This window comes from Phoca vitulina, unplaced genomic scaffold, assembly GCF_004348235.1.
Source record: "Phoca vitulina isolate PV1807 unplaced genomic scaffold, GSC_HSeal_1.0 scaffold22, whole genome shotgun sequence".
Classification (NCBI taxonomy): Eukaryota; Metazoa; Chordata; class Mammalia; order Carnivora; family Phocidae; genus Phoca; species Phoca vitulina.
This window is the reverse complement of record NW_022589725.1, coordinates 2,247,690-2,267,290: the sequence shown is the minus strand read 5'-3', so window position 1 is coordinate 2,267,290 and position 19,601 is coordinate 2,247,690. Positions and strand designations below refer to the sequence as shown.

At 45.3% G+C, this 19,601-nt stretch overlaps 1 protein-coding gene across 1 annotated transcript; it reads left to right on the top strand.

Moving 5' to 3' along the window:
• Positions 1–4,674: 4,674 nt before the first annotated feature.
• Positions 4,675–8,641, top strand: LOC116641913 (antileukoproteinase-like). Its single transcript, XM_032419925.1, has 4 exons — positions 4,675–4,789; positions 5,660–5,821; positions 6,218–6,367; positions 8,505–8,641. The coding sequence occupies exons 1-4, from the start codon at positions 4,705–4,707 to the stop codon at positions 8,639–8,641; spliced, it is 534 nt and encodes a 177-aa protein (XP_032275816.1). The 5' UTR covers positions 4,675–4,704.
• The last annotated feature ends 10,960 nt before the right edge of the window (positions 8,642–19,601 follow it).

Genomic DNA, 19,601 nt, shown 5'->3' with positions numbered 1-19,601 from the left:
AGGGCAGAAGGAAATTGAAAAGGGCGCGGTACTGAGAATATTGCTGGTATGGGCAATTGGGGCTCAATACTGTTGGAAAACTCTGGAAGGTAGTATAGAACCTGCCTTGGAATTTCCCATCCAGAGTGAAAAAATGGGGTATTTATCCTCCAGCTCCCATCTGTCACTGGCTGGGTTTTCTGCTCCCTGAGGTCTTTGGCTCCCCTCACTTGGGCTGAGAGAAAATCCTCAGACAGGGTAGCCCAGGTGCTTATACTAAATGCCACTGGCAGGTACTGGGATGGTGAGCACCCTGAGATTAAGGACAGGGCACAGCCAGGGTCAGCTATAAAACCTGATGGTAAACCATAGCCAAAACAATTTGGGCTGGAATCAAGATTTACTATAAAGCTCCGTGTTTTAATCTGCTCAGGCTGCTATAAGGAAACATCACAGACCAGGTGGCTTAGGCAACAGAAATCTTTTTCTTACAGTTCTGGAGCCTGGTAAGTCCAAAATCATCGCACTGGCAGATTTGGTATCCAGCGAGAGCCCTCTTCCTGGTTTGCAGATGGACACCTCCTTACTGTGTCCTCACGTGGCAGAGAGAGAAAGAGAGAGAGATCATCTTTTTCATATCTCTTCTTATAACAGCACTAATCCCATTCATGAGGGCTTCACCCTCCTGACCTAAACATCTCTCAAAGGCCCCACTTCCTAATACCACCACAATTGGGATTAGGGCTTCAACATATGGATTTTGAGGAAACGCAAACATTCGGGCCATAGCACTACAGTAATGAAGGCATTGTGGTATTGGCCAAAGGACAGACACGTAGATCAGTGGGGAGTGCAAAAAGAGATTCATGCACATAGAGTCAATTGACTGTTGGCAAAAGTACAAAGAGAATTCACTGGAGAAAAAAACAGTCTTTTCAGCAAATGATACCAGAACAGTTGAACATCCAAACGTAAAAATATGAACCTTGATCCATATTTCACATCGTTTACAAAAACTAACTCAAAATCGTTCACAGACGTAATTGCAAAAATTAGAACTATAGAAAAAAACGTAAGGAAGAAAATCTTTGTGACTTTGGGTTATGCAAAGATTTCTCAGATACAACACCAAAAATATGCTAAAAAAATGATAAGTGGGATCTCATCAAAATTAAAAACTTCTGCTCTTTGAAAACCACTGTTAAGAAAATAAGGACAGGCCACCAATTGGGAAACACTATCGGCCAAATGCATATCTGATAAAGTATTTGTATATAGAATATATAAAGAACTTCAAAATTCAATAACAAGAAAACGAACAACCCAATAAAAATGGGCAAAAAATTTGAACAGACACTTCACCAAAGAATATATACAGATGGCAAATAAGCACAGGAAAATAATCATTTCATCATTAGTCTTTAAGGAAATATAAGGTAAAAGCTCAATGAAATACACTATGTATCTATTAGGATGACCAAAAGCAAGCAAACAACAAAACCACACACACACACGTCATTACCAAGTGCAATCACTGATGCAAAGCAATGAGAACTCTGGTGAGAATCCCCTGCTGGTGGAAATGCAAAATGGTACAGACACTCTGGACATCATTTGGCAGTTTATTAGAATTAACATATGTTACCACACTACCTATCGATCCTACTTTGTGTTACTACCCAAGAGAAATGTCAACCACATGCACACAAAAAACCTGTACGTGAATACTTATAACTGTTTTATTCATAATCACGAAAAACTGGGAGCAACCCCCAAATCCTTCAACTAGGGAATGCATAAACAAACTGGGACATCTCTGCAGAGGCCCCTTTAGGCAAACAGGCTTGAGCAATGGAATCCAGACAGACCCATCAGGCGACCCACCTCAGAATACCCATAGGCCCTAACTGACCAATGGGCTACTTACAACTAGGCACAGTTACCAATAAAGGAAGATTCCATACATGGCCATACCTCCTCATATTCCCCTCCTTTAAAAGCAGCCCCCACCCACTACCCTGTGGCAGACGGCTTCTCCTCTGCTTGTCTTACCCAATGCTCCTTTGTGGTATATTCAATAAACTTCTATCTCCTTTGTTCAGCTGTGGGTGAATTCTTTTGCACCCATGCCATTGGCTTCCACCTGATTATCACCCCACATTTGGGGGCCCCATCCGATCGCGAGACACCCCATTTAGACACCACAATCTCCATCCAACACGATATTGCTTAGCCATAGAAAGGAACAAACTCCTGGGAATACAGACATTCTGCTAAGCATAAGAAGGCAGATTCAACAGGTTATGGCCTGTTCAATTCCACTCATATGACACCCTCAAAAAGGCAAAATTATAGGGACAAAAAACACATCAGTTGTTGCCAGGAGCTGAAGGTGGATCACGGGATCAACTCCAAAGGGTGCGACGAGAATTTCAAGAGGGGAATGGAGCTGTTCTCTCTCTTGGTTGGGGTGGTGGTTATGGGCCTGCACACCTTTGTGACAACTCAGAGCCACACACTAAATTGGGTGACTTTTACAGACAACATACACATAGTCTTTCCTATTTAGGACCTTATCTTCTCATGGAGAAGCATCTTCATAAACTGACACTGACAATCCTCGGTGATAATCATTAAGAGGGTGTTAAGTGCAGGGCAAGATGGGGAACAGAGGAGGGGCTCCCAACTCAGTGAGTCTTATGTCCAAAGGGACCCTATTGAAAGAAGAATAACGTTTAGTGCTTTACCTGGATGATTATACATCTTCATGGTAAGCTAAGTGAGATAATAGGCTTTCTTTTTAAATAACTTTATTTTTATCAAAGTTATACATGCCAGTAGACTCAAGAGTCATATAATCTCACAAAGCTTATTGTGACAAACAGCATTTGCTTACTAACACCCACCCCCAGAGGAAACCACTTTTAGTCTAGATAAGACATTGTCACTTATCTCCCTGTCTCTAAGTAATATTCACGTTATGTTACACTTGACTTTGCAGTTTTAGATATAATCTACTGACTTCCCATTACTGAAGATGAGATTTTTGTCCACTGCTTTCCTCCCCACACCTCTAGTATACAGACTCACCCTTCCATCTCCTCCCTCCCATTAGTTATGTGACAGGTTTTCTTTAACTAATTTATTTATTTTAGAGAGAATGTGAGTGGGGGGAGGGGCAGAGGGAGAGGGAGAAGCAGACTCCCCACTGAGCATGGAGCCCAATGCAGGGCTCAATTCCAGGACCCTGAGACCGTGACCTGAGCCGAAATCAAGAGTCGGACACAACCTACTGAGCCACCCAGGCACCCCATTTTTTTAGAAGCTGTATTTATTTTAGAGAGAGAGAGAGTTATGTGACAATTTGATGAGATCAGCACTGCTGTTTACCTCACTATGACTATGTGGACACTCATCATGGCTGAACTAGGTAATAAACCAAACTACTTTTCCTTTCTGGCACAACTTTTTCTTTGACATGAAAAATTGTCAGGTTTTATGTTTGCTTGGTTTTCTACTTACATATCACTTTTCAATCACAAACTCTTCATTGGTTGCCAAAACCTCCTCCCCGTGTTCATATGCACCAAATGTGCTATTAATTTCACCTTCCAGAAGGTGAATTTCCTGGAATCCCGTGACCCTTTCCAGTTTGGACTGGCCACCCTGTGTTTCTGGCACTCCGCTGTCACTCTGGGACCTTCTGTTACCCCATCGTGGAGGCTTCCTTCTTTTCTCCCCTACATTCTGGTTTCTCTATCTCCTGCATTTTTTCCTTGGTTACACTTTAATAGGCTTCCTTTTGATATTTAGAAATGTTCCACATGAACTTCTTGCCACTTAGCCAACGCTCAGTTGATGAGAACCTTCATTATAATTATGAAAGCACAGTGGGGGTAACTTGGGGTGTGGGAAAATTTTTGAGCACGACAAAGGGCGCGCTTTGCTTACCTGGTTGACCAGCTGACTGCTGGGAAGTGTCCTATCAGTTCATCTCAGGGAAAGGGGCTCAAATGTGGCTTCCCATCCATTTCGCTCCCCCCCCACCCGCCCCCCCACCCCGTCGCTCTGGGGCCCGTGTTCACTCTGTTCAATGCCCTTCCACCCCCTTTATCTCCGATCCTGCTCAGTGACCCAGGCAGGTAGGACTACCCCCACCTCACAGCCAGGGAGCCGAGGCCCGAAGTGGTTTGGGTTGCTGTCCGTTCTTCACCAGTCATGTCACACGGGCTCCTAGGGAAACCGCCATGGGATTGGCAGAGTGCCCAGGACTGTGGGTTTTACGTGGACACAAGTCCAGAGTGAGCAGGCGAAGGCGTCACCTGAAATCTGGGAAAGGCAGTGACGCCGGGTAATCAGTAGCCAGTCCAGGAGTGTGGGAAGGTCGAGGCAAGTAGAGAGGCTCATTTGTAATGACCTCTGGTTCTGCGTTGTAGGCTCCCTTCCGGGCCCCTCCCCAGCTCCCCCCGCAAAGACCCACGGCAGGTGCTTCCAGAATGGCCTCCCAACCAGCCTGCTGACACCTCCAAGTTCCACAAGTCCCTTCCCAGGCCTCAGGCTCCTGCCATTGATACTCGGGGGGGCGGAGTTACTGTCCTCCCCTGAATTTCCCGCTGAGCAGGGAGCAGCGGGGAGGGCCCCCAGCACTTCTGCAGGGACCACACCCTGGGAGGGTTATAAAGGGAAAGGCCAGCACTGGCCACCACCGCCCCACCTGCCGTCACTATGAAACCTGGCAGCCTCATCACCTTCACGGTGCTCCTTGCCCTCCAAATCCTCACATCCTGGACTGTGGAAGGTGCCAGCAAAGGTGAGTTGGAGACTCTCCGGCCATATCCAGGTGCCAGGGTCCATGATGGCTCAGCATGGCGGTAGCCTCCTCCTCTTAGTCCAGGGGCTGACCTTGAAGTCACCTTTCCCGTGGTCTGGCCCATGGCCCCTAATTTCAAGCATCTCTCTGAGGACTTCAGCTAAGAGCTTCTGAGCGTCCAGAAACCCACCTTTTGCCAGATGGACCTGGTGACCCCAGCCCCTGTATTGCTTATTGTTCTCTCTCTGCAGCTCGTTCTCTATTTGGTCTTTGGCTCTGTCACATTATTTGGGTCTCTGTTTAATTTTCCAAAATGTTCTCTTTTTCTCTTACTGTTTCTTTTTGAATGGTCACTCTGTCTCAATTGACTTGTCAGTTGATCTGCAATCTTTCCTTCAGGCTCTGATGACTTGCCTCTCCTACTACCGCGGTCCCTCTCTGCCTCCCTCCCAGTCAGCCGTGGGCCAGGAGCACCTGACCGTGAGCTCTTTCCAGCCGTGTGCTGGGGCTGGCTCACAACAGCCGAGGTGTACACTTTTCAAGACTTTTGTGGGCTAGTGGACATCACGTTGGTAGCTTGGAATCAGCCACGGGAGCAGTATTTACACCATGGCAATTGGCAAATACCAGCACACCACCATCTATACCTTCTTTCCTGTGCCATTGACTCCCTCTTGGTTGAGTGGCTGGCTGAGCCTGGCACCGCCCCACACCTGCCTTCAACCTGGAACCCTCACAGCTCCCTCTCTTCCTTTGGGGTCAGCTGCCTGAGTTAGTTTTCTCTCCCCTCCTGGGAAGCTGATTCTTTGTCTGGGATTATAGTCATGACTCAGAATCAGCTCCCTCCTCCTCCTTTGTTCTCACCCTTAGGAAAAGCCAAGCATGGAGTCTGCCCCTTCAGGCCTCAGGTGATGTGCTTTAGATTTGAACCCCCTCAATGCCAGAGCGACTGGCAATGTCCGAAGGAGCAGAAATGCTGTCCCGACTATTGTGGCATCAAATGCGTGGATCCTATAGACCCATCAAAGCCAGGTGAGGAAACATAGCCCGGGAAGAGGGGACCCGGGGGACTTTAGCTTGAGGACACACATGTCGGAGAAGTGGCGGGGGCTCCCCGGAACTGGGCTGGGGGTGGGGCAGAGCCACGGCTGACTGACTGCTATTCCCGGCGAGTCAGTCCAACAGCTGGGAAACCAGTCAGTCAGTTAGCTGCTCATTCAGCTCATGAGTCACTCCGCCTCTCAGACACTTACAACACTGGTTGGGGCCCCCTCGGTGGAACGGGGGCTCCATCAGGACACGCACTGGCCTCGGTTTGGGTGCCAAGGTAGAGAGGAAGTGATTTACACGCACGGGTTAGAGATAGGGTAGGAGTAGGGGTGATGCCTAGGGGGGCAAGCCTCTGAGTTGTGGCCCCATTCTCACCAGGTAATGTCAATCCTGGGAAGTGTCCAGTGGTCACTGGCCAGTGCAAGAGGCCCAACCCCACAGACAGCTGCTTGAATGACGGCCACTGCCTGAACAGTCTCAAGTGCTGCAAGGGGGTGTGTGGGAATTCATGTGTCAAGCCAGTGAAAGGTAAGATCTGGCGCAGATCCACATCCCCGGTGTGGTGCCCTGCCATGAGAAGGAGGGTGCTTAGCATCTCCCTATGCACCACTCGCCCCCCCACAAGTAGATCCACTGCCCCTTAATACCATTCACCCCCAGTTTCTAAGCAAACAGTTCCCAGGGTCACCTGTGACTAATAATGCTGGGTCGTGGGAGGAAAGGCTTCTTGGAATGAGTCAGAAGAAAGAAGCCATGATACAAGAGGCAAGAATTTTATCTTTTCATATCACCTCTGCCTCTGACCCACTGTGTGACTATGAGCAACTGACTGAATCTTTCTTAGCCTCAGTGTTGCCAGCTGTAAAATGGACACAAGTATATCCACTGGGATACTACATGTAAAAGCTCCTGTTAAACCTCAAAGTGCTGTGTGCATGGAGAGAGTGTTGCTGAGGTGATGGCCTTGATTGGCTAGGTTATCCGGAACCACAAGAAACCCCAGGGTGATGCCCAGATCGAGAGGCCATTCCAGGATGATCTAGCCCAATGCCCGGATTTTACCAGAATGAAGATGGGAGCAGTCCAAGAACAACCTGGTTTTGTTCTGGAGTCCTAGACCAAAGACCAGCACTGTTTTGACTATTCCAGCTCCATGTTCTCTCTCTTCTTATCCCAAGGGATGTAGGGCCCACTGACAGGGGGACCATCTGGCTGGAAGGAATGTAAGGCTCCCTGGGATTGTTCCTGTGCCGAGGGTCTGTTTTATTTTCTTTCCACAGATGTATTCTTGCCAGTTCAACGAGATTAGGACTTCCCGGTATGTGTGGTCTGAGGATTCCTTTGTTCCCCAAGCCCGAGAAAAGCAAGTGTCTTGATGAAGGTGTGGCTCTGTGACTAACACCTCCAGAGGGCTAAGGTTGGGCCTGTTTTATCCGTGTATGCCCAGCATCCCGCCTGAGGCTTGACACACAAGAGGAAATGACAGTTGGCTAGTGAATAAATAAATACACAACGTTTTCTCTGCATTTCCAACTTCCTTGACTCATTGCATCTGGTCTAGGATATGAGGGGTGAGGTGAAGAATGACATGTCTGCATGTGTAGGGTTTCTCACCTAAGCTAGGAAGTGGAAAAAGAGAACATTTCAGGGCCAAGCAGGTATGGTTTTGAATCCTGCATCTGTAGATCACTGGCTTTCTAATTTGGGACAAATTTATGGGACTTTGTCCCACTGAGCCTCAGTTTTGTTACCTGTACCATGGGGAGTAGAATCGCAGTGCCAATTCCATGAAGTTGAGGATGAGAGGTATAACGTGTGAAATGATGAGCCCAGTGACTGTCACCTGATGACAGGAAGAGATGAAGAGCTGCTCACGAATGGTGAGATCCCCCCGCACCTCGCCTTCACTCCCAACCTAGCTGCAGGGGTCCCACAGTCAGGCGTAAAGCCATCAGGCAGAGAATGAGGGGATCCTCATCTGGAAAAACTGAACTGATCCAGAGGACAGATCCCGCAGCAGGAGACAGGGGGCGCTAAAGATAACTAATCTTAGCGAGCACCAGTACCCACGGTGTCCACTCTTCCCTGGGCACACGGCTAGGCTGAGTTGTTCACCTCCCTTTTCAACTGAGTGTAGCTAGTTGTGCGCTCTGGTCAGTGAAATGGGAGCGGGAGTGATGTGTTTCAATTCTGGATCTGGCCCATCAAACTCTTTCAGCACCTGCTGACACCATAGAGAGGACATCAAGGACCTGGAGGAAGGAGCCCGGGGTTCTGAATTCCTGGGTGGGTCCAGCGAGTCCTCCACACTTGCCTGGGACTATGACATGAGCAAGAAATACATGTGTACTGGGTTAAGGACCTGAGATTTGGAATTTGTGCGGGACATGAATGGTACAGTTCCTGACCACTGTTTGGAGTCCAGTGTCAGCCCACTGGATGGCCTTGCTCCATTTCCTGCCTTTGAGTTCTTCGTGATGCCTCAGTTCATCATGGATCCCCTATGAAAATGTTTCGAGTCCATCTCTGGGTAGGGGTTGAGGGTGGGAAATGAAGTGAGAAGAATCTGAAACCTCAGTTTTGCTCTCTCTGGCCAGATGAAGAACTTTCCTGATGCAAATTTATGCGCCATAGACCCTGACCAGGGTTAGACATTCTCACGCAGGCTTTTCCATCTGCAGCCAGGCAGAGCTGCTAGAGAAGAGCAAAAGTGTCTTGATGAAGGTGTGGCTCCGTGACCAACACGTCCAGGGGGCTAAGGTTGGGCCTGTTTTATCCGTGTATGCCCAGCATCCCGCCTGAGGCTTGGCACACAAGAGGAAATGACGGTTGGCTAGTGAACAAATAAATACACAAGGTTTTCTCTGCATTTTCATCTTCCTTGATGAAAGGAAGGAAGGTGCTCACCTCCTTGCTCTCTTAGACTGTAGTGATGTCCCTGCCCCCTGCTCTGGGTTCTGGGCCTTTTGGGGTATCTCTGTGGATCATCCCCAGGACTCTGGAGGATTCTCCAGATGTTCCTTCCTTCCCAGCTCTCCCCCTTCTCTTCAAATCCTATTCCTTTCTTATACAATTCTTTTCCCTGTGCCTCTACATCCCCTTTTCCTGGAATGTGCCAACCCTCACTACAGGAATGCCATGTATCAATACTTTATCCGCACTCCTGAGTCCATTAAACAGCAAGCAACTTTCTCAAGTTTGGTGGGGAAGTGCAGGGCTCAAATTTCCGAGTCTGTTGATTCTGTGTGGTGCAGCGGAGATGGTCTGGAAGAGCGGAGGGAGAAACCAATCTTTTGGGGGGTGGGTAAGGTAAAAAGGTGGCAGTCTTCCACCCTGGCTCAAGCTCACTCTCGACCAGCTTATCTAAACTCAAATATCTGGACCACAAGATTAATTTTTCCCTGAAAGTCTAAGGTTTATATGAAGGAATCTGATCTTATTACGTGGGATCTATTCATTCTGACCTTATTGTGCTAAGAGAGCGTCTGGCCCTCCCCCATTCTGGATACATTTTGAAATTGCCCTACACTGACTGACAGCTCTGTACTCAAGTCACTTCTTTCCTGTCCCTTGGTTTTTCCCATTCTTAAGAAGAGGATGGAGAAAATCTTCTCTCATCCTGACCCTTTTCAAAGAGATCTCCCTTCGTGGAAGTTAGCTTGAGGGGGTATCTCTTTCTTCCAGCCAGTAAACCTTGACTCAGTCTCTCGAGGTACAGGCAGCAGGGACATTGAGAAATCACCCGGCCAGGTCTCAGGAACAGTGGTTGTCCCCAGCTCGGCTGTTGGCTCAGTGTTGACATTGGGCATGACCTCTCATTTGTGTAATGAAGGGATGGTTCAGCCAACTTCCAATGTCCCACTTTGTTCTGCTGTTTTACAAACTAATGATTCACAGATTACTTTGGAAGGAAAGCCCTGGAAAGATAGGCTACCTCATCTTGTTCTAGGAACTCCCTGAATTCCATGAACTCTCTCAATCTCTTGGCCTCGCCTTAGCCTCATCTTCTCTGGTGGCTCCGGCCAGCTTCCAGAGCACCTGCTTGCCTGCTGATTGTGACTCAGGAGTGTCCCAGTAGCCACAACTAGAAAGTCAGAGACCGTCTGTCTAGTAGCACCTTCTTAGGGTACAGATGGGGAAACTGAGGCCCAAGGAGACAATGTGCCCAAGATCACACAGCAAGTCAGTGGTGAGACTCAAAGCCCTGCATTCTTTTTCTTTATTTTTGAGTTTATGTTTTCCAGATGATATAGTGGTTGCTGTGGTGTGTTGTCCAGATCCTCCCACAGGAATGGGGCACCCAGATCTGCAGGCCCTGAGAGGACTGGCTGCTGACACTCCCAGCTGAGTCCCTCCTGGGAATTTCCCCGGCCAAAGTGAGCTGCTACATCTGAGGGTACACCCCATTCCCAGGGCAACCTGGGGAACTGTGCTGACTGGTGGATGTTGGGGCACAGAGGTCGAGCTCCCTAGTTCGATTAGGGACACCTCTGAAGGGCCCCTGCAGCTCCCGAGCTCCCGGTGGGATCGGCTGAGCCTTTGTTGTAACCGCGTCCCACATCCACTTGTCCTTCTACACAGTCCGCTTCTTGTACCTCTCTGTTGCTCTCCAAATACTCCCCAGGAAACCTCTTGCACATAAATTGCTGCCCCTGACCCATTTCCCAGAGCAGCTGACCTAAGGAAGATAATAAAAAAGACACATCCGATTAAGACGTTTACCCAAAATATACAAAGAACTGTTTAAAAATCAACCACCAAAAAACAACTCAATTAGAAAATAGGCCAAAGACCTGAACAGACACCTCACCAAAGAACATATACAGACGGCAAATAAGCACAAGAAAAGATGCTCCGCGTCCTATGTCGTCAGGGAAATGCAAATAAAAACAATGAGATGCTTTAGACACCTGTTAGAGAGGCTGAAATCTGGGACACTGGCAACAGCAATGCTGGGGAGGATGTGGAGTCATAGGAACTCTCATACGTTGCTGATGGGAATGAAAATGGTACAGCTGCCTTGGAAGACAATTTGGCAATTTCTTACAAAACTAAACATACTTTGACCATATGACTAAGCAGTCATGCCCCTTGGTATTTACCCAAAAGAGCAGAAAACTTATGTCCACACAGAAGAACTGCACAAGGATGTTTATAGCAGAGGTGTTCATAACTGCCCAAATTTGCAAGCAGCCAAGATGCCCTTCAGTAGGTGAATAAATAAATTGTGGCACATCCAGACAATGAGGTATTTTTCAGAAGAAATGAGCTATCAAGCCATGGAAAGACAGGGAAGAAACTTCAATGCTTATTACCAAGTGAAAGAAGCGGATCTGAAAAGGCTACATCTTGTATGATTCCACTGTGTGACATTCCAGAAAAGGCAAGGCTATGGAGACAGTAAAAAGATCAGAGGTTGCCAGGGATTGGGGAGGGGGAAATAAATAAGTGGAGGATTTTTATGTATAATACCATAATGATTTTTGAGCCCTCCACCATAATGATCGATATATGTCATTATACATTTGTCTAAACCCATGGAATGTACAAACACCAAGAGTGAGCCCTACTGTAAACTCTGGACTCCAGGTGATTGTGATGTGTCACAAGCCCAGGTCCATGGATTGTAACAAATGTACCATTCCGGTGGGGAATGGTGATAGTGAAGGAAGCTGTGCATGTTGGAGGGGGGGGAGAAAGTATACAGGAAATCTCTGTACCTGTCTCTTAATTTTGCTGGGAATCTGAAACTCCTCTAAAAAAAATAAATAAATAAAAACAAAAAAGCATGTCTTTAAAAAAAAAGAATCAGGGAATCAAATATAATTTCTGAACTCTTCCAATATTTTTTAATTCATTGGTAAGAGTTTCATTTTTTTTTAAAGTAATCATTATCCAAACAATTGGAGAAGAAAAGTAGAAAGACAAGGAGAAGAGCCAAGCACCACACGTGTTCTGTGTGCAGCCCAGAACTTTCTCTCCTTTCAGGGCTCAGCCTCCCCCTCCTACAAGGTGATGCACGGGCATATCTCGGCACCCTATTTCCCTGCGTCTGGGCTCCTCAGTCTGGAACCGCCCCTGCTAGATGGTCTAGGAGGTCTTTGGCATTCCAAGTTTCCCCAAAAGATCCAGAGTGAGCACTGACATAACGTGATTAGTCCTTTTGAGCCCTCCACCTGCTGTAATTTGCAGGTGATCTTTATTTTCCAAGAGTCCCGATGACAGACAGACAGACTTAAGACAACCACCCCCGCCCCGAAGCATAAACAATTCACAGATAATGCACAGTCTAAATCTACACAGAGAAAGAGAAACATTTTACTAAAAATTTTCCCATAACTTGCAAAGCCATGCTCTCCACAAAGGAGTTAGTATTCACGTTATTTCACAAAGCATTTCCTTGATTGCAATTACACCTGATACACAATTTCAAATATTCCTTTAATTTTTTTAGAGGAGGGAGGGGCAGAGGGGAGAGAGAGAGAGAATCTCAAGCAGGCTCCACACCCAGCATGTGAGTCTGATGCGGGGCTCCATCTCATGACTCTGAGATCATGACCTGAGCCGAAATCAAGAATCAGATGCTTAACGGATTGAGCCACCCAACTGCCCCTGATATACAATTTTAGATCTTCTTTTTTGGTTTACATTATAACATAATTTCCCAGTGTTATACAAACTTTATAAATATCTTGATCTTCATAACAGCAGAGGCCATGTCGATCTGCTCTATGAACCCTTTGCGCAGCACGCACTTGGATGGACAGGAAAAGCATGGTTTAGCTGAACTCAGCTAATGGCCACACTGTTGCTCATTTCAAGTCTATGTCATCATTTCTATAACTCCACAGGACAAATTCATTGTTCCCAGTTCTTGGTTTCTATTGTAGATTACATGCATATGTAAATCTTTGCACGTGAATCATTTTTTTCTTTATTTCAGATTTTTCTGCTAGGACCGATGTCTAGAAGTGCAATGTACTGGGTCAAAGGGTTTGGATATTTTTAAGGCTGTCAACACATATCATTCCCCCTCTCTGCTCCCTGCAAAGCCTTTATGAAAATCAAATGAGGCAGAGGATATAAATGATCGTGTTAGGAACTTAGGGGGGTGCCTGCCAGAGACTCAGCCCTCAAGAAATGCTGTCCACCTTTGAACAGAGACACATCACACTTACATACAGAGACACACAAGTGTGCCTATAAACATCCAGATCTGTAATACAAATGCACCCATCCTCTTGGTACAAACCTCACCCACATAAAGTATGTGGTCTCCTGAGCCTCTACAAACAGGCATGATGGGCTTGTCAAATACTAACATGCACAAGAACCATAAAATGCAGATTTGGAGGCAGTGGGTCTTGGATGGGGCCCGAGCCGCCATATGTCTTAAGCTCTCAGGTATGCCGATGCTGCTGGCCTGGGGACCACCGCTTGGGTGGCAAGCAGGTATGCCACAAAGAACAACAGGCACATAGAAACACACATGTAGACACAAGTAAAAACCCCCACATGGACACAAATTTACAATTTCTCAGAAACACACTAGGAAACAGGAGTCAGACTTCCGAGGGCAGGGATCCACGCTTGACGGAAACCATCTGTTAGCACCTACCTAGAACCCAAGAAAAGCTATGCTGAGCTCGTTAGGACTGCATTGAAACCCCTGCTGGTCCTTCCTTGCCAATAGAGCAGGGAACAGATAAAACGATGGCCAGTGTTCAGTAGTGCCAGGGTGGGGTGGGACAGAGAAGGACAGGACAATCAGGACATTCTCTCCCTGAAGTTAGTGCTCCTCCCACGAATGGGGCTTGGATTCCTCCTGAAATGTTGGATCCGACCTCCTAGAACCTGGCAGCCTTCCCTTTCTCCGTACCATGGCTTAAACGGCAGCAAGCTCCTCAGCTGCCCTGGGTCAGTAAGGCTGGCGGGGTCAGGAGGGGCACTTGGCACTGTGGCTCTGGTTCTGTCCCACTCTTGACGTCCTGTGATCTTGTGGGCAGGACCTTGCCCTTTTCCGAGCCCCAGTCTGTCCACCTCTGCACCAGGATGAGACCCATCAGCATCCCTTACCCATTTCTGACTTCCTTCCTGCCACCCCCCAACTCACTCTGCACCTTTGTGTTTCGTTCAGTTGATATTCCAGGGATCATGTAATCCAGTCTCCGCCGTGTATTCATAGGGAAACTGAGGCCCTTAAAGGAGAAAGCGCTGGTCCACATTTTTGGAACCTGCGTGGCTCCTCTCAGTTGACCTTGTAGCCCCAGCCGGTGAATTCCCCTAAGGGGAGCCTGTCTAACGAAGAAGCCAGCTCCAGATCCAGCTCCTTTTTATGACACTGATTTAACTTCTCATGTGACAGAATACCTTCAGGTGCTTGAAAGAAAGTCTGCGTTCTCTTTGAGGGGGTGTGTATGCCTACTTCTGAGATTTTTCCATATTTTTCTGGTCAGTTTTTTCACTTTCTGAGTAACTTCTTATTTCCAATACTTCCAATGTACAGACTTGATATATAATTTGCCAATATACTCATAACACTTAGGTATATTTTAATTAACCTGTTGTACAATACAGTATAGGGAGAAAATGCCTAAAACATAAAACATGCAAATGTAATGAATTGTTATAAAGCAAGCCCCATGTAAACACCACTCAGATCAAGATGAAAAAAAATATTTCTAGTGACTTAGAAGCCCCTATATGCCTGTTCCCAGCCGTAACCCCCTTCCTCAGGCAAAGGGAACCAGTAAGCTGATTTCTGGGATAATCACTTCCTTGCTTTTAGTTATACGTTGAACTTTATATAAATATTTTCAAGTCATTTGTATGCTTTCACTTGCCATTATGCTTTTAAGTTCATCCAAGTTGTTGAGTGTAGCTGTGTATTGTCCATTTACATTTATATCTAATAGTATGAATATACCACACTTTCTCCGTCATTCTCATGCATGCCGATGGACAACTGGGTTGTTTCCGGATTTGGGCTATTTTGAATGATGCTGCTACGAACATTTCTGTACCTGTCTCTTGTACACATGCAAATGCATTTATGTTGGGGTTTGTTGCATCAGAAACGATGTGTTTTCTCAAATTTATGAGATCACAACCAATTGCTTTCCAAAGAATTGCCCCCAGCTCACTCTCTTACCAGCAGTGGATGAGGGTTCCAGTTCTTTCTCATCCTTGTAAAAAAACAACTCAGGCCTGCCAAACAATTTAGTGTTGGCCAATTTGGTGGATACATAGTAGTGTCTCATTTTTGGTTCTAATGTGCATTTCCCTAAGTAGTAATGAGGCTGCACGCTCCTAGGATGTTTATTGGACATGTGCATTTCATTTTTGTGTGTGAGGAGGCTATTTGTCTATTTGGTAGATCTTTCTACTAGACCAATTATTCCTTTTTTTTTTTTTGTCAGAGAGAGAGAGAGAGAGCACAAGTGAGCACAAGCAGGGGGAGGGGCAGTGGGAGAAGCAGGCCTCCCACTGAGCAGAGAGCCTGATGTGGGACTCGATCCCAGGACCCTGGGATCACAACCCGAGCCGAAGGCAGACGCTCCACCAGCTGAGCCACCCAGGCGTCCCTAGACCGATTATTCTTGACATTTATTTATAGGAATTCTTTCTATATATTCTGCTTGCAAATATCTTCCCCCACCTGTGATTTGCCTTTTCATTTTCTTAACAGTATCTATTGTTAAATAGAAATTTTATTGTAGTTAAACTTACCAATCTTCTTTATAATTAGTATTTTTGTGTCTTCTTTAAATAACCTTTCTCTTACACTGTTGGTGGGAATGCAAACTGATGCAGCCACTCTGGAAAACAGTATGGACGTTCCTAAAAAAGTTAAAAATAGAACTACCCTACCCCCCAGCAATTGCTCTACTAGGTATTTATCCAAAGGATACAAAAATACAGATTCGAAGGGGCACATGCTCCCTGATGTTTATGGCAGCATTATCAAGAGTAGCCAAATTATGGAGAGAGCCCAAATGTCCTTCAGCTGATGACTGGATAAAGAAAGTGTGGTGTATATATACAATGGAATGTTACTCAGCCATCAAAAAGAATGAAATCTTTTCATTTGCAACAATGTGGATGGAACTAGAGTGTATTATGCTAAGCAAAATAAGTCAGAGAAAGACAAATACCATATGATTTCACTCATATGTGGAATTTAAGAAACAAAACAGAGGAACATAGGGGAAAGGGGAAAAAGAGAGAGAGAGAGAGAGGGAAGCAAACCATAAGAGACTCTCAACGATAGAGAACAAACTGAGGGTTAATGTAGGGAGGTGAGTGGGGGATGGGCTGGATGGGCGATGGGTATTGAGGAGGGCACTTGATATGATGAGCACTGGGAGTGATGAATCACTAAATTCTACACCTGAAACCAATTTTACCATATATGTTAACTACCTAGAATTTAAATAAAAACTTAAAATAAAAAAATAAATCTGTAGACTGAGGTCATGAAAATATTATCCTCTATTACATTCTAAAATTTTTATGGTTTTGCTTTTTTTATATTAAGTCTACAACCAGTTGGAATTAATTTTGCATGTGATGAGAAGTACTGATCAGGTTTCTCTTTCTTTTCTCTTTTAAAAATACAGATATGGGGCGCCTGGGTGGCTCAGTCAGTTAAGCATCTGACTCTTGATCTCAGCTCAGGTCTTGATCTCAGGGTCGTGAGTTCAAGCCCTGAGTTGGGCTCCACACTGGGTGTGGAGCCTACTTTAAAAAAAATAAAAATTGAAAAATTAAAGTACAGACATGGATATTTGTCCCAGTGGCATTTACTGAAAAGACTCTCTTTTCCCTACTGGTTTGCAGGACAACCTGTGACATAAATCAACTTCCTGCATATATGTAGAGGGCTGTTTGGGGGCTCAAGGGAGAGACTGTTTTTGTTGCTTTCCAACTTACTGACTCTCAGTTGCAAATCCATCCTTCACTGCTGGCTTGAAATACGGGAACGTCTCTCCCTTGCCGGCTGGTACACGGTTAATCAGTGGCGGGACAGGCATTGGAGACGGAAGGGGCTTCTCTCCTGCTCCAGATGTGCTTTCCTTTTTCTTGCTCCCTCATGGCTGCCCTAGTGTGTGTACTGCTACCAGACAGAGAACCGATTCCGAACTCCAGTTTGGCTGCCTGACACTCAAAAATCAGTACTTGAGAGACGAGTGATGGTGAGAAAGGAAAGGTTGCTGGCAACCTGGGAAGATGGCGGACTAATGTCTCAAAGACCATGTTGTAAAGGGGAAGGCGTGGAAAGGGGAGGAAAAGCAGGTGCCCTGGCGGTTAGTCGAAAGTCGACGTGACCCCGAACAGACTTGCTGGCATTGGAGGCAGCTGCTTTCAAATGTGGTCCAGCCTTATCTTCTGGGAAAGTCTGGTCCTTCACTCCTCAAGGCCAGTGGTCTGTGAATCTCAAGGAGAGTCAGTTCTGTTACAGACCAAGGGACTTAGGTGAAGCAGCAGGTGCATAAGCTTGAAGCAAGTTCACCCTTCAGACCAGTTGGAGTGCTCCGGTGGAGCTCACCCAGCAGGTGCATTCAGTGGAACTCTACACAGGCAGCTCCTAAAAGACTTCCTTAAATAACCGGCCGACTTCCTAAGCACCAGTCCTGCAGGTGCCCGAGCTTGCTTCCTGGTGACTTGCTGGTTACCGCTTCCCAGTTTAACAGCACCACCAGCAGAGCCTTTCTCCAGCACCCAGCAATCCCCTGCCCAGAGGCTGTGCACCAGCTCTGGTCTGGGACAACCCAGCGAACCTGTCTGCCAACCAACGGGCTGCCACCACACCCTCTCCAGTGAGTCCGATTCCTAACCTTGGAGAGGATTCACTCTTCTGAAAGTTTGTTCCTTCCTTGACTACTCTTCCTTAGCTCTAGGGTTTTCTTTAGCCTACTCTTTTATTCCCTTTTAGTTAATCCCCTGAAACATTAATAATAGTCATATTCAATGTGTCCTGTTCACATCACTGTGTTCTTTCTGTCTTCTCACTGGATGCTAATATACCATTGGTCTGAGTCTAACCTTGGCCAGTATCACAATATTTTACTTACTCTAACTTTATAAAAATCTTAATAGCTTGTAGAGTAAGATTGCATTGACTCTATAAATAAATGTGGGAAGAAAGTACATCTTTACAGTATTAGGGTTTCCAATCTATGAATATGGTATAGCTCTCATTTTACTTAGATCTTCTTTAATTTCTCTCAATAAAGTTTCACCATTTTCTACATAGAGATCATGCACATCTTTTCTTAGTTTTATTCTCTATTCGTTTGATTTTTTTTGTGCTACTGTAAGAAGTTTCATCTTCAATTTTTTCTTGCTGGAATATAGACATATAATGAATTTTTTCAATACTTGATTTTTTAAAATATTGATTTTGTACTCAGGGACCTTAATAAACTTCCCAGTTAATTTTAATAATTTATCTGTAGGTATATTTGTTTTTTTCATTATCCTTTTGGATAGTGACAGTTTTCTTTTTCCTTTCCAATTCTTATAACTTTAATTTTGTTTACTTGTCTTAATGCACTGGCTGAACATCCGATACAGTGTTGAAAGAAATGGTGATAACAGGCATCTTTGTTGTGTTTTTGCTTTCCAAAAGAAAAAAAAGTCTTCAACATTTTGCCTTTAAGTATGATTGCTGTCGGGTTTTTTAACAGATACCCTTTATCAGCTTGTTTCCATCTGTTCCTGGTTTGCTAAGAGTTCTGTTTTTGTTTTTTGCTTTTTTCTTTTAGATTGATTTATTTACTTTTAAGAGAGAGTGAGGGAGAGAGAGCATGAGTGGGGGAAGGGGCAGAAGGAAAGAGAATCTTCAAGCCGACTCCCCGCTGAGCTCTGAGGCCGATTTGGGACTCGATCCTACCACCCATGAGGTCACGACCTGAGCGGAAACCAAGAATGGGACATTTAACTGACTGAGCCACCCAGGCACCCCTGGTTTGCTAAGAGTTTTGAGTTGAATGGCCACTGAATTTTTATTAAGTGCATTTTCTGCAACTATTGAGATGATCACATGATTTCCTCCTCTATTATGTTAAAGTGAAAAATTATAGTGATTGCTTTTCTAATGCAAAAACCACCTTCTATCTCTTGGATAAACACAGCTTGATCATTATCTTTTTTGTAGATTGTTTCATTCTGTTTGCTTATATTTTAAGATTTTTTTTTTCCCCATGTTCATGAGTAAAAGTGGGCCTGTACTTTCCTTTTCATAGTGTTCTTGCTGCACATGGGTACTAAGGTCATGCGAGCCTCATTAAATGAGTTGAGAAGAGCAACTTTTCCTTTGAATCTCCTGGAAGTTTTTTTAAGAATTAACATTATTTCAAAAAAAATCCTTTGATACTTGGGTAAAACTTGCCAGCAAAGCTGAGTTAGAATTTTTCACAAATTCAATGTCTTTAATATCTATAGTAATAGTCATGTTTCTATTTTGTGTTATGTCCGTTCGCGTAAGTTGCATTTTTCTAGTGAGAAAGTAAAATTAACTCAGAAGTAAAAATCTGCCCAGCCATTCATCAGGCTGGAGGAAGGACAAGAGCTAAATCTCACGGCAAAGTTAACAAAGGCTATTTCTCCCTATGACATGCTGTAGCTGTCAAGTGCCATGAAGGACCCACTCTTCGAACAAAAGTCATTTTCTCTTTTTTTTTAAAAAAAAAGATTTTATTTATTTATTTGACAGAGTGAAACACAACGAGAGAGGGAACACAAGCAGGGGGAGCGGGAG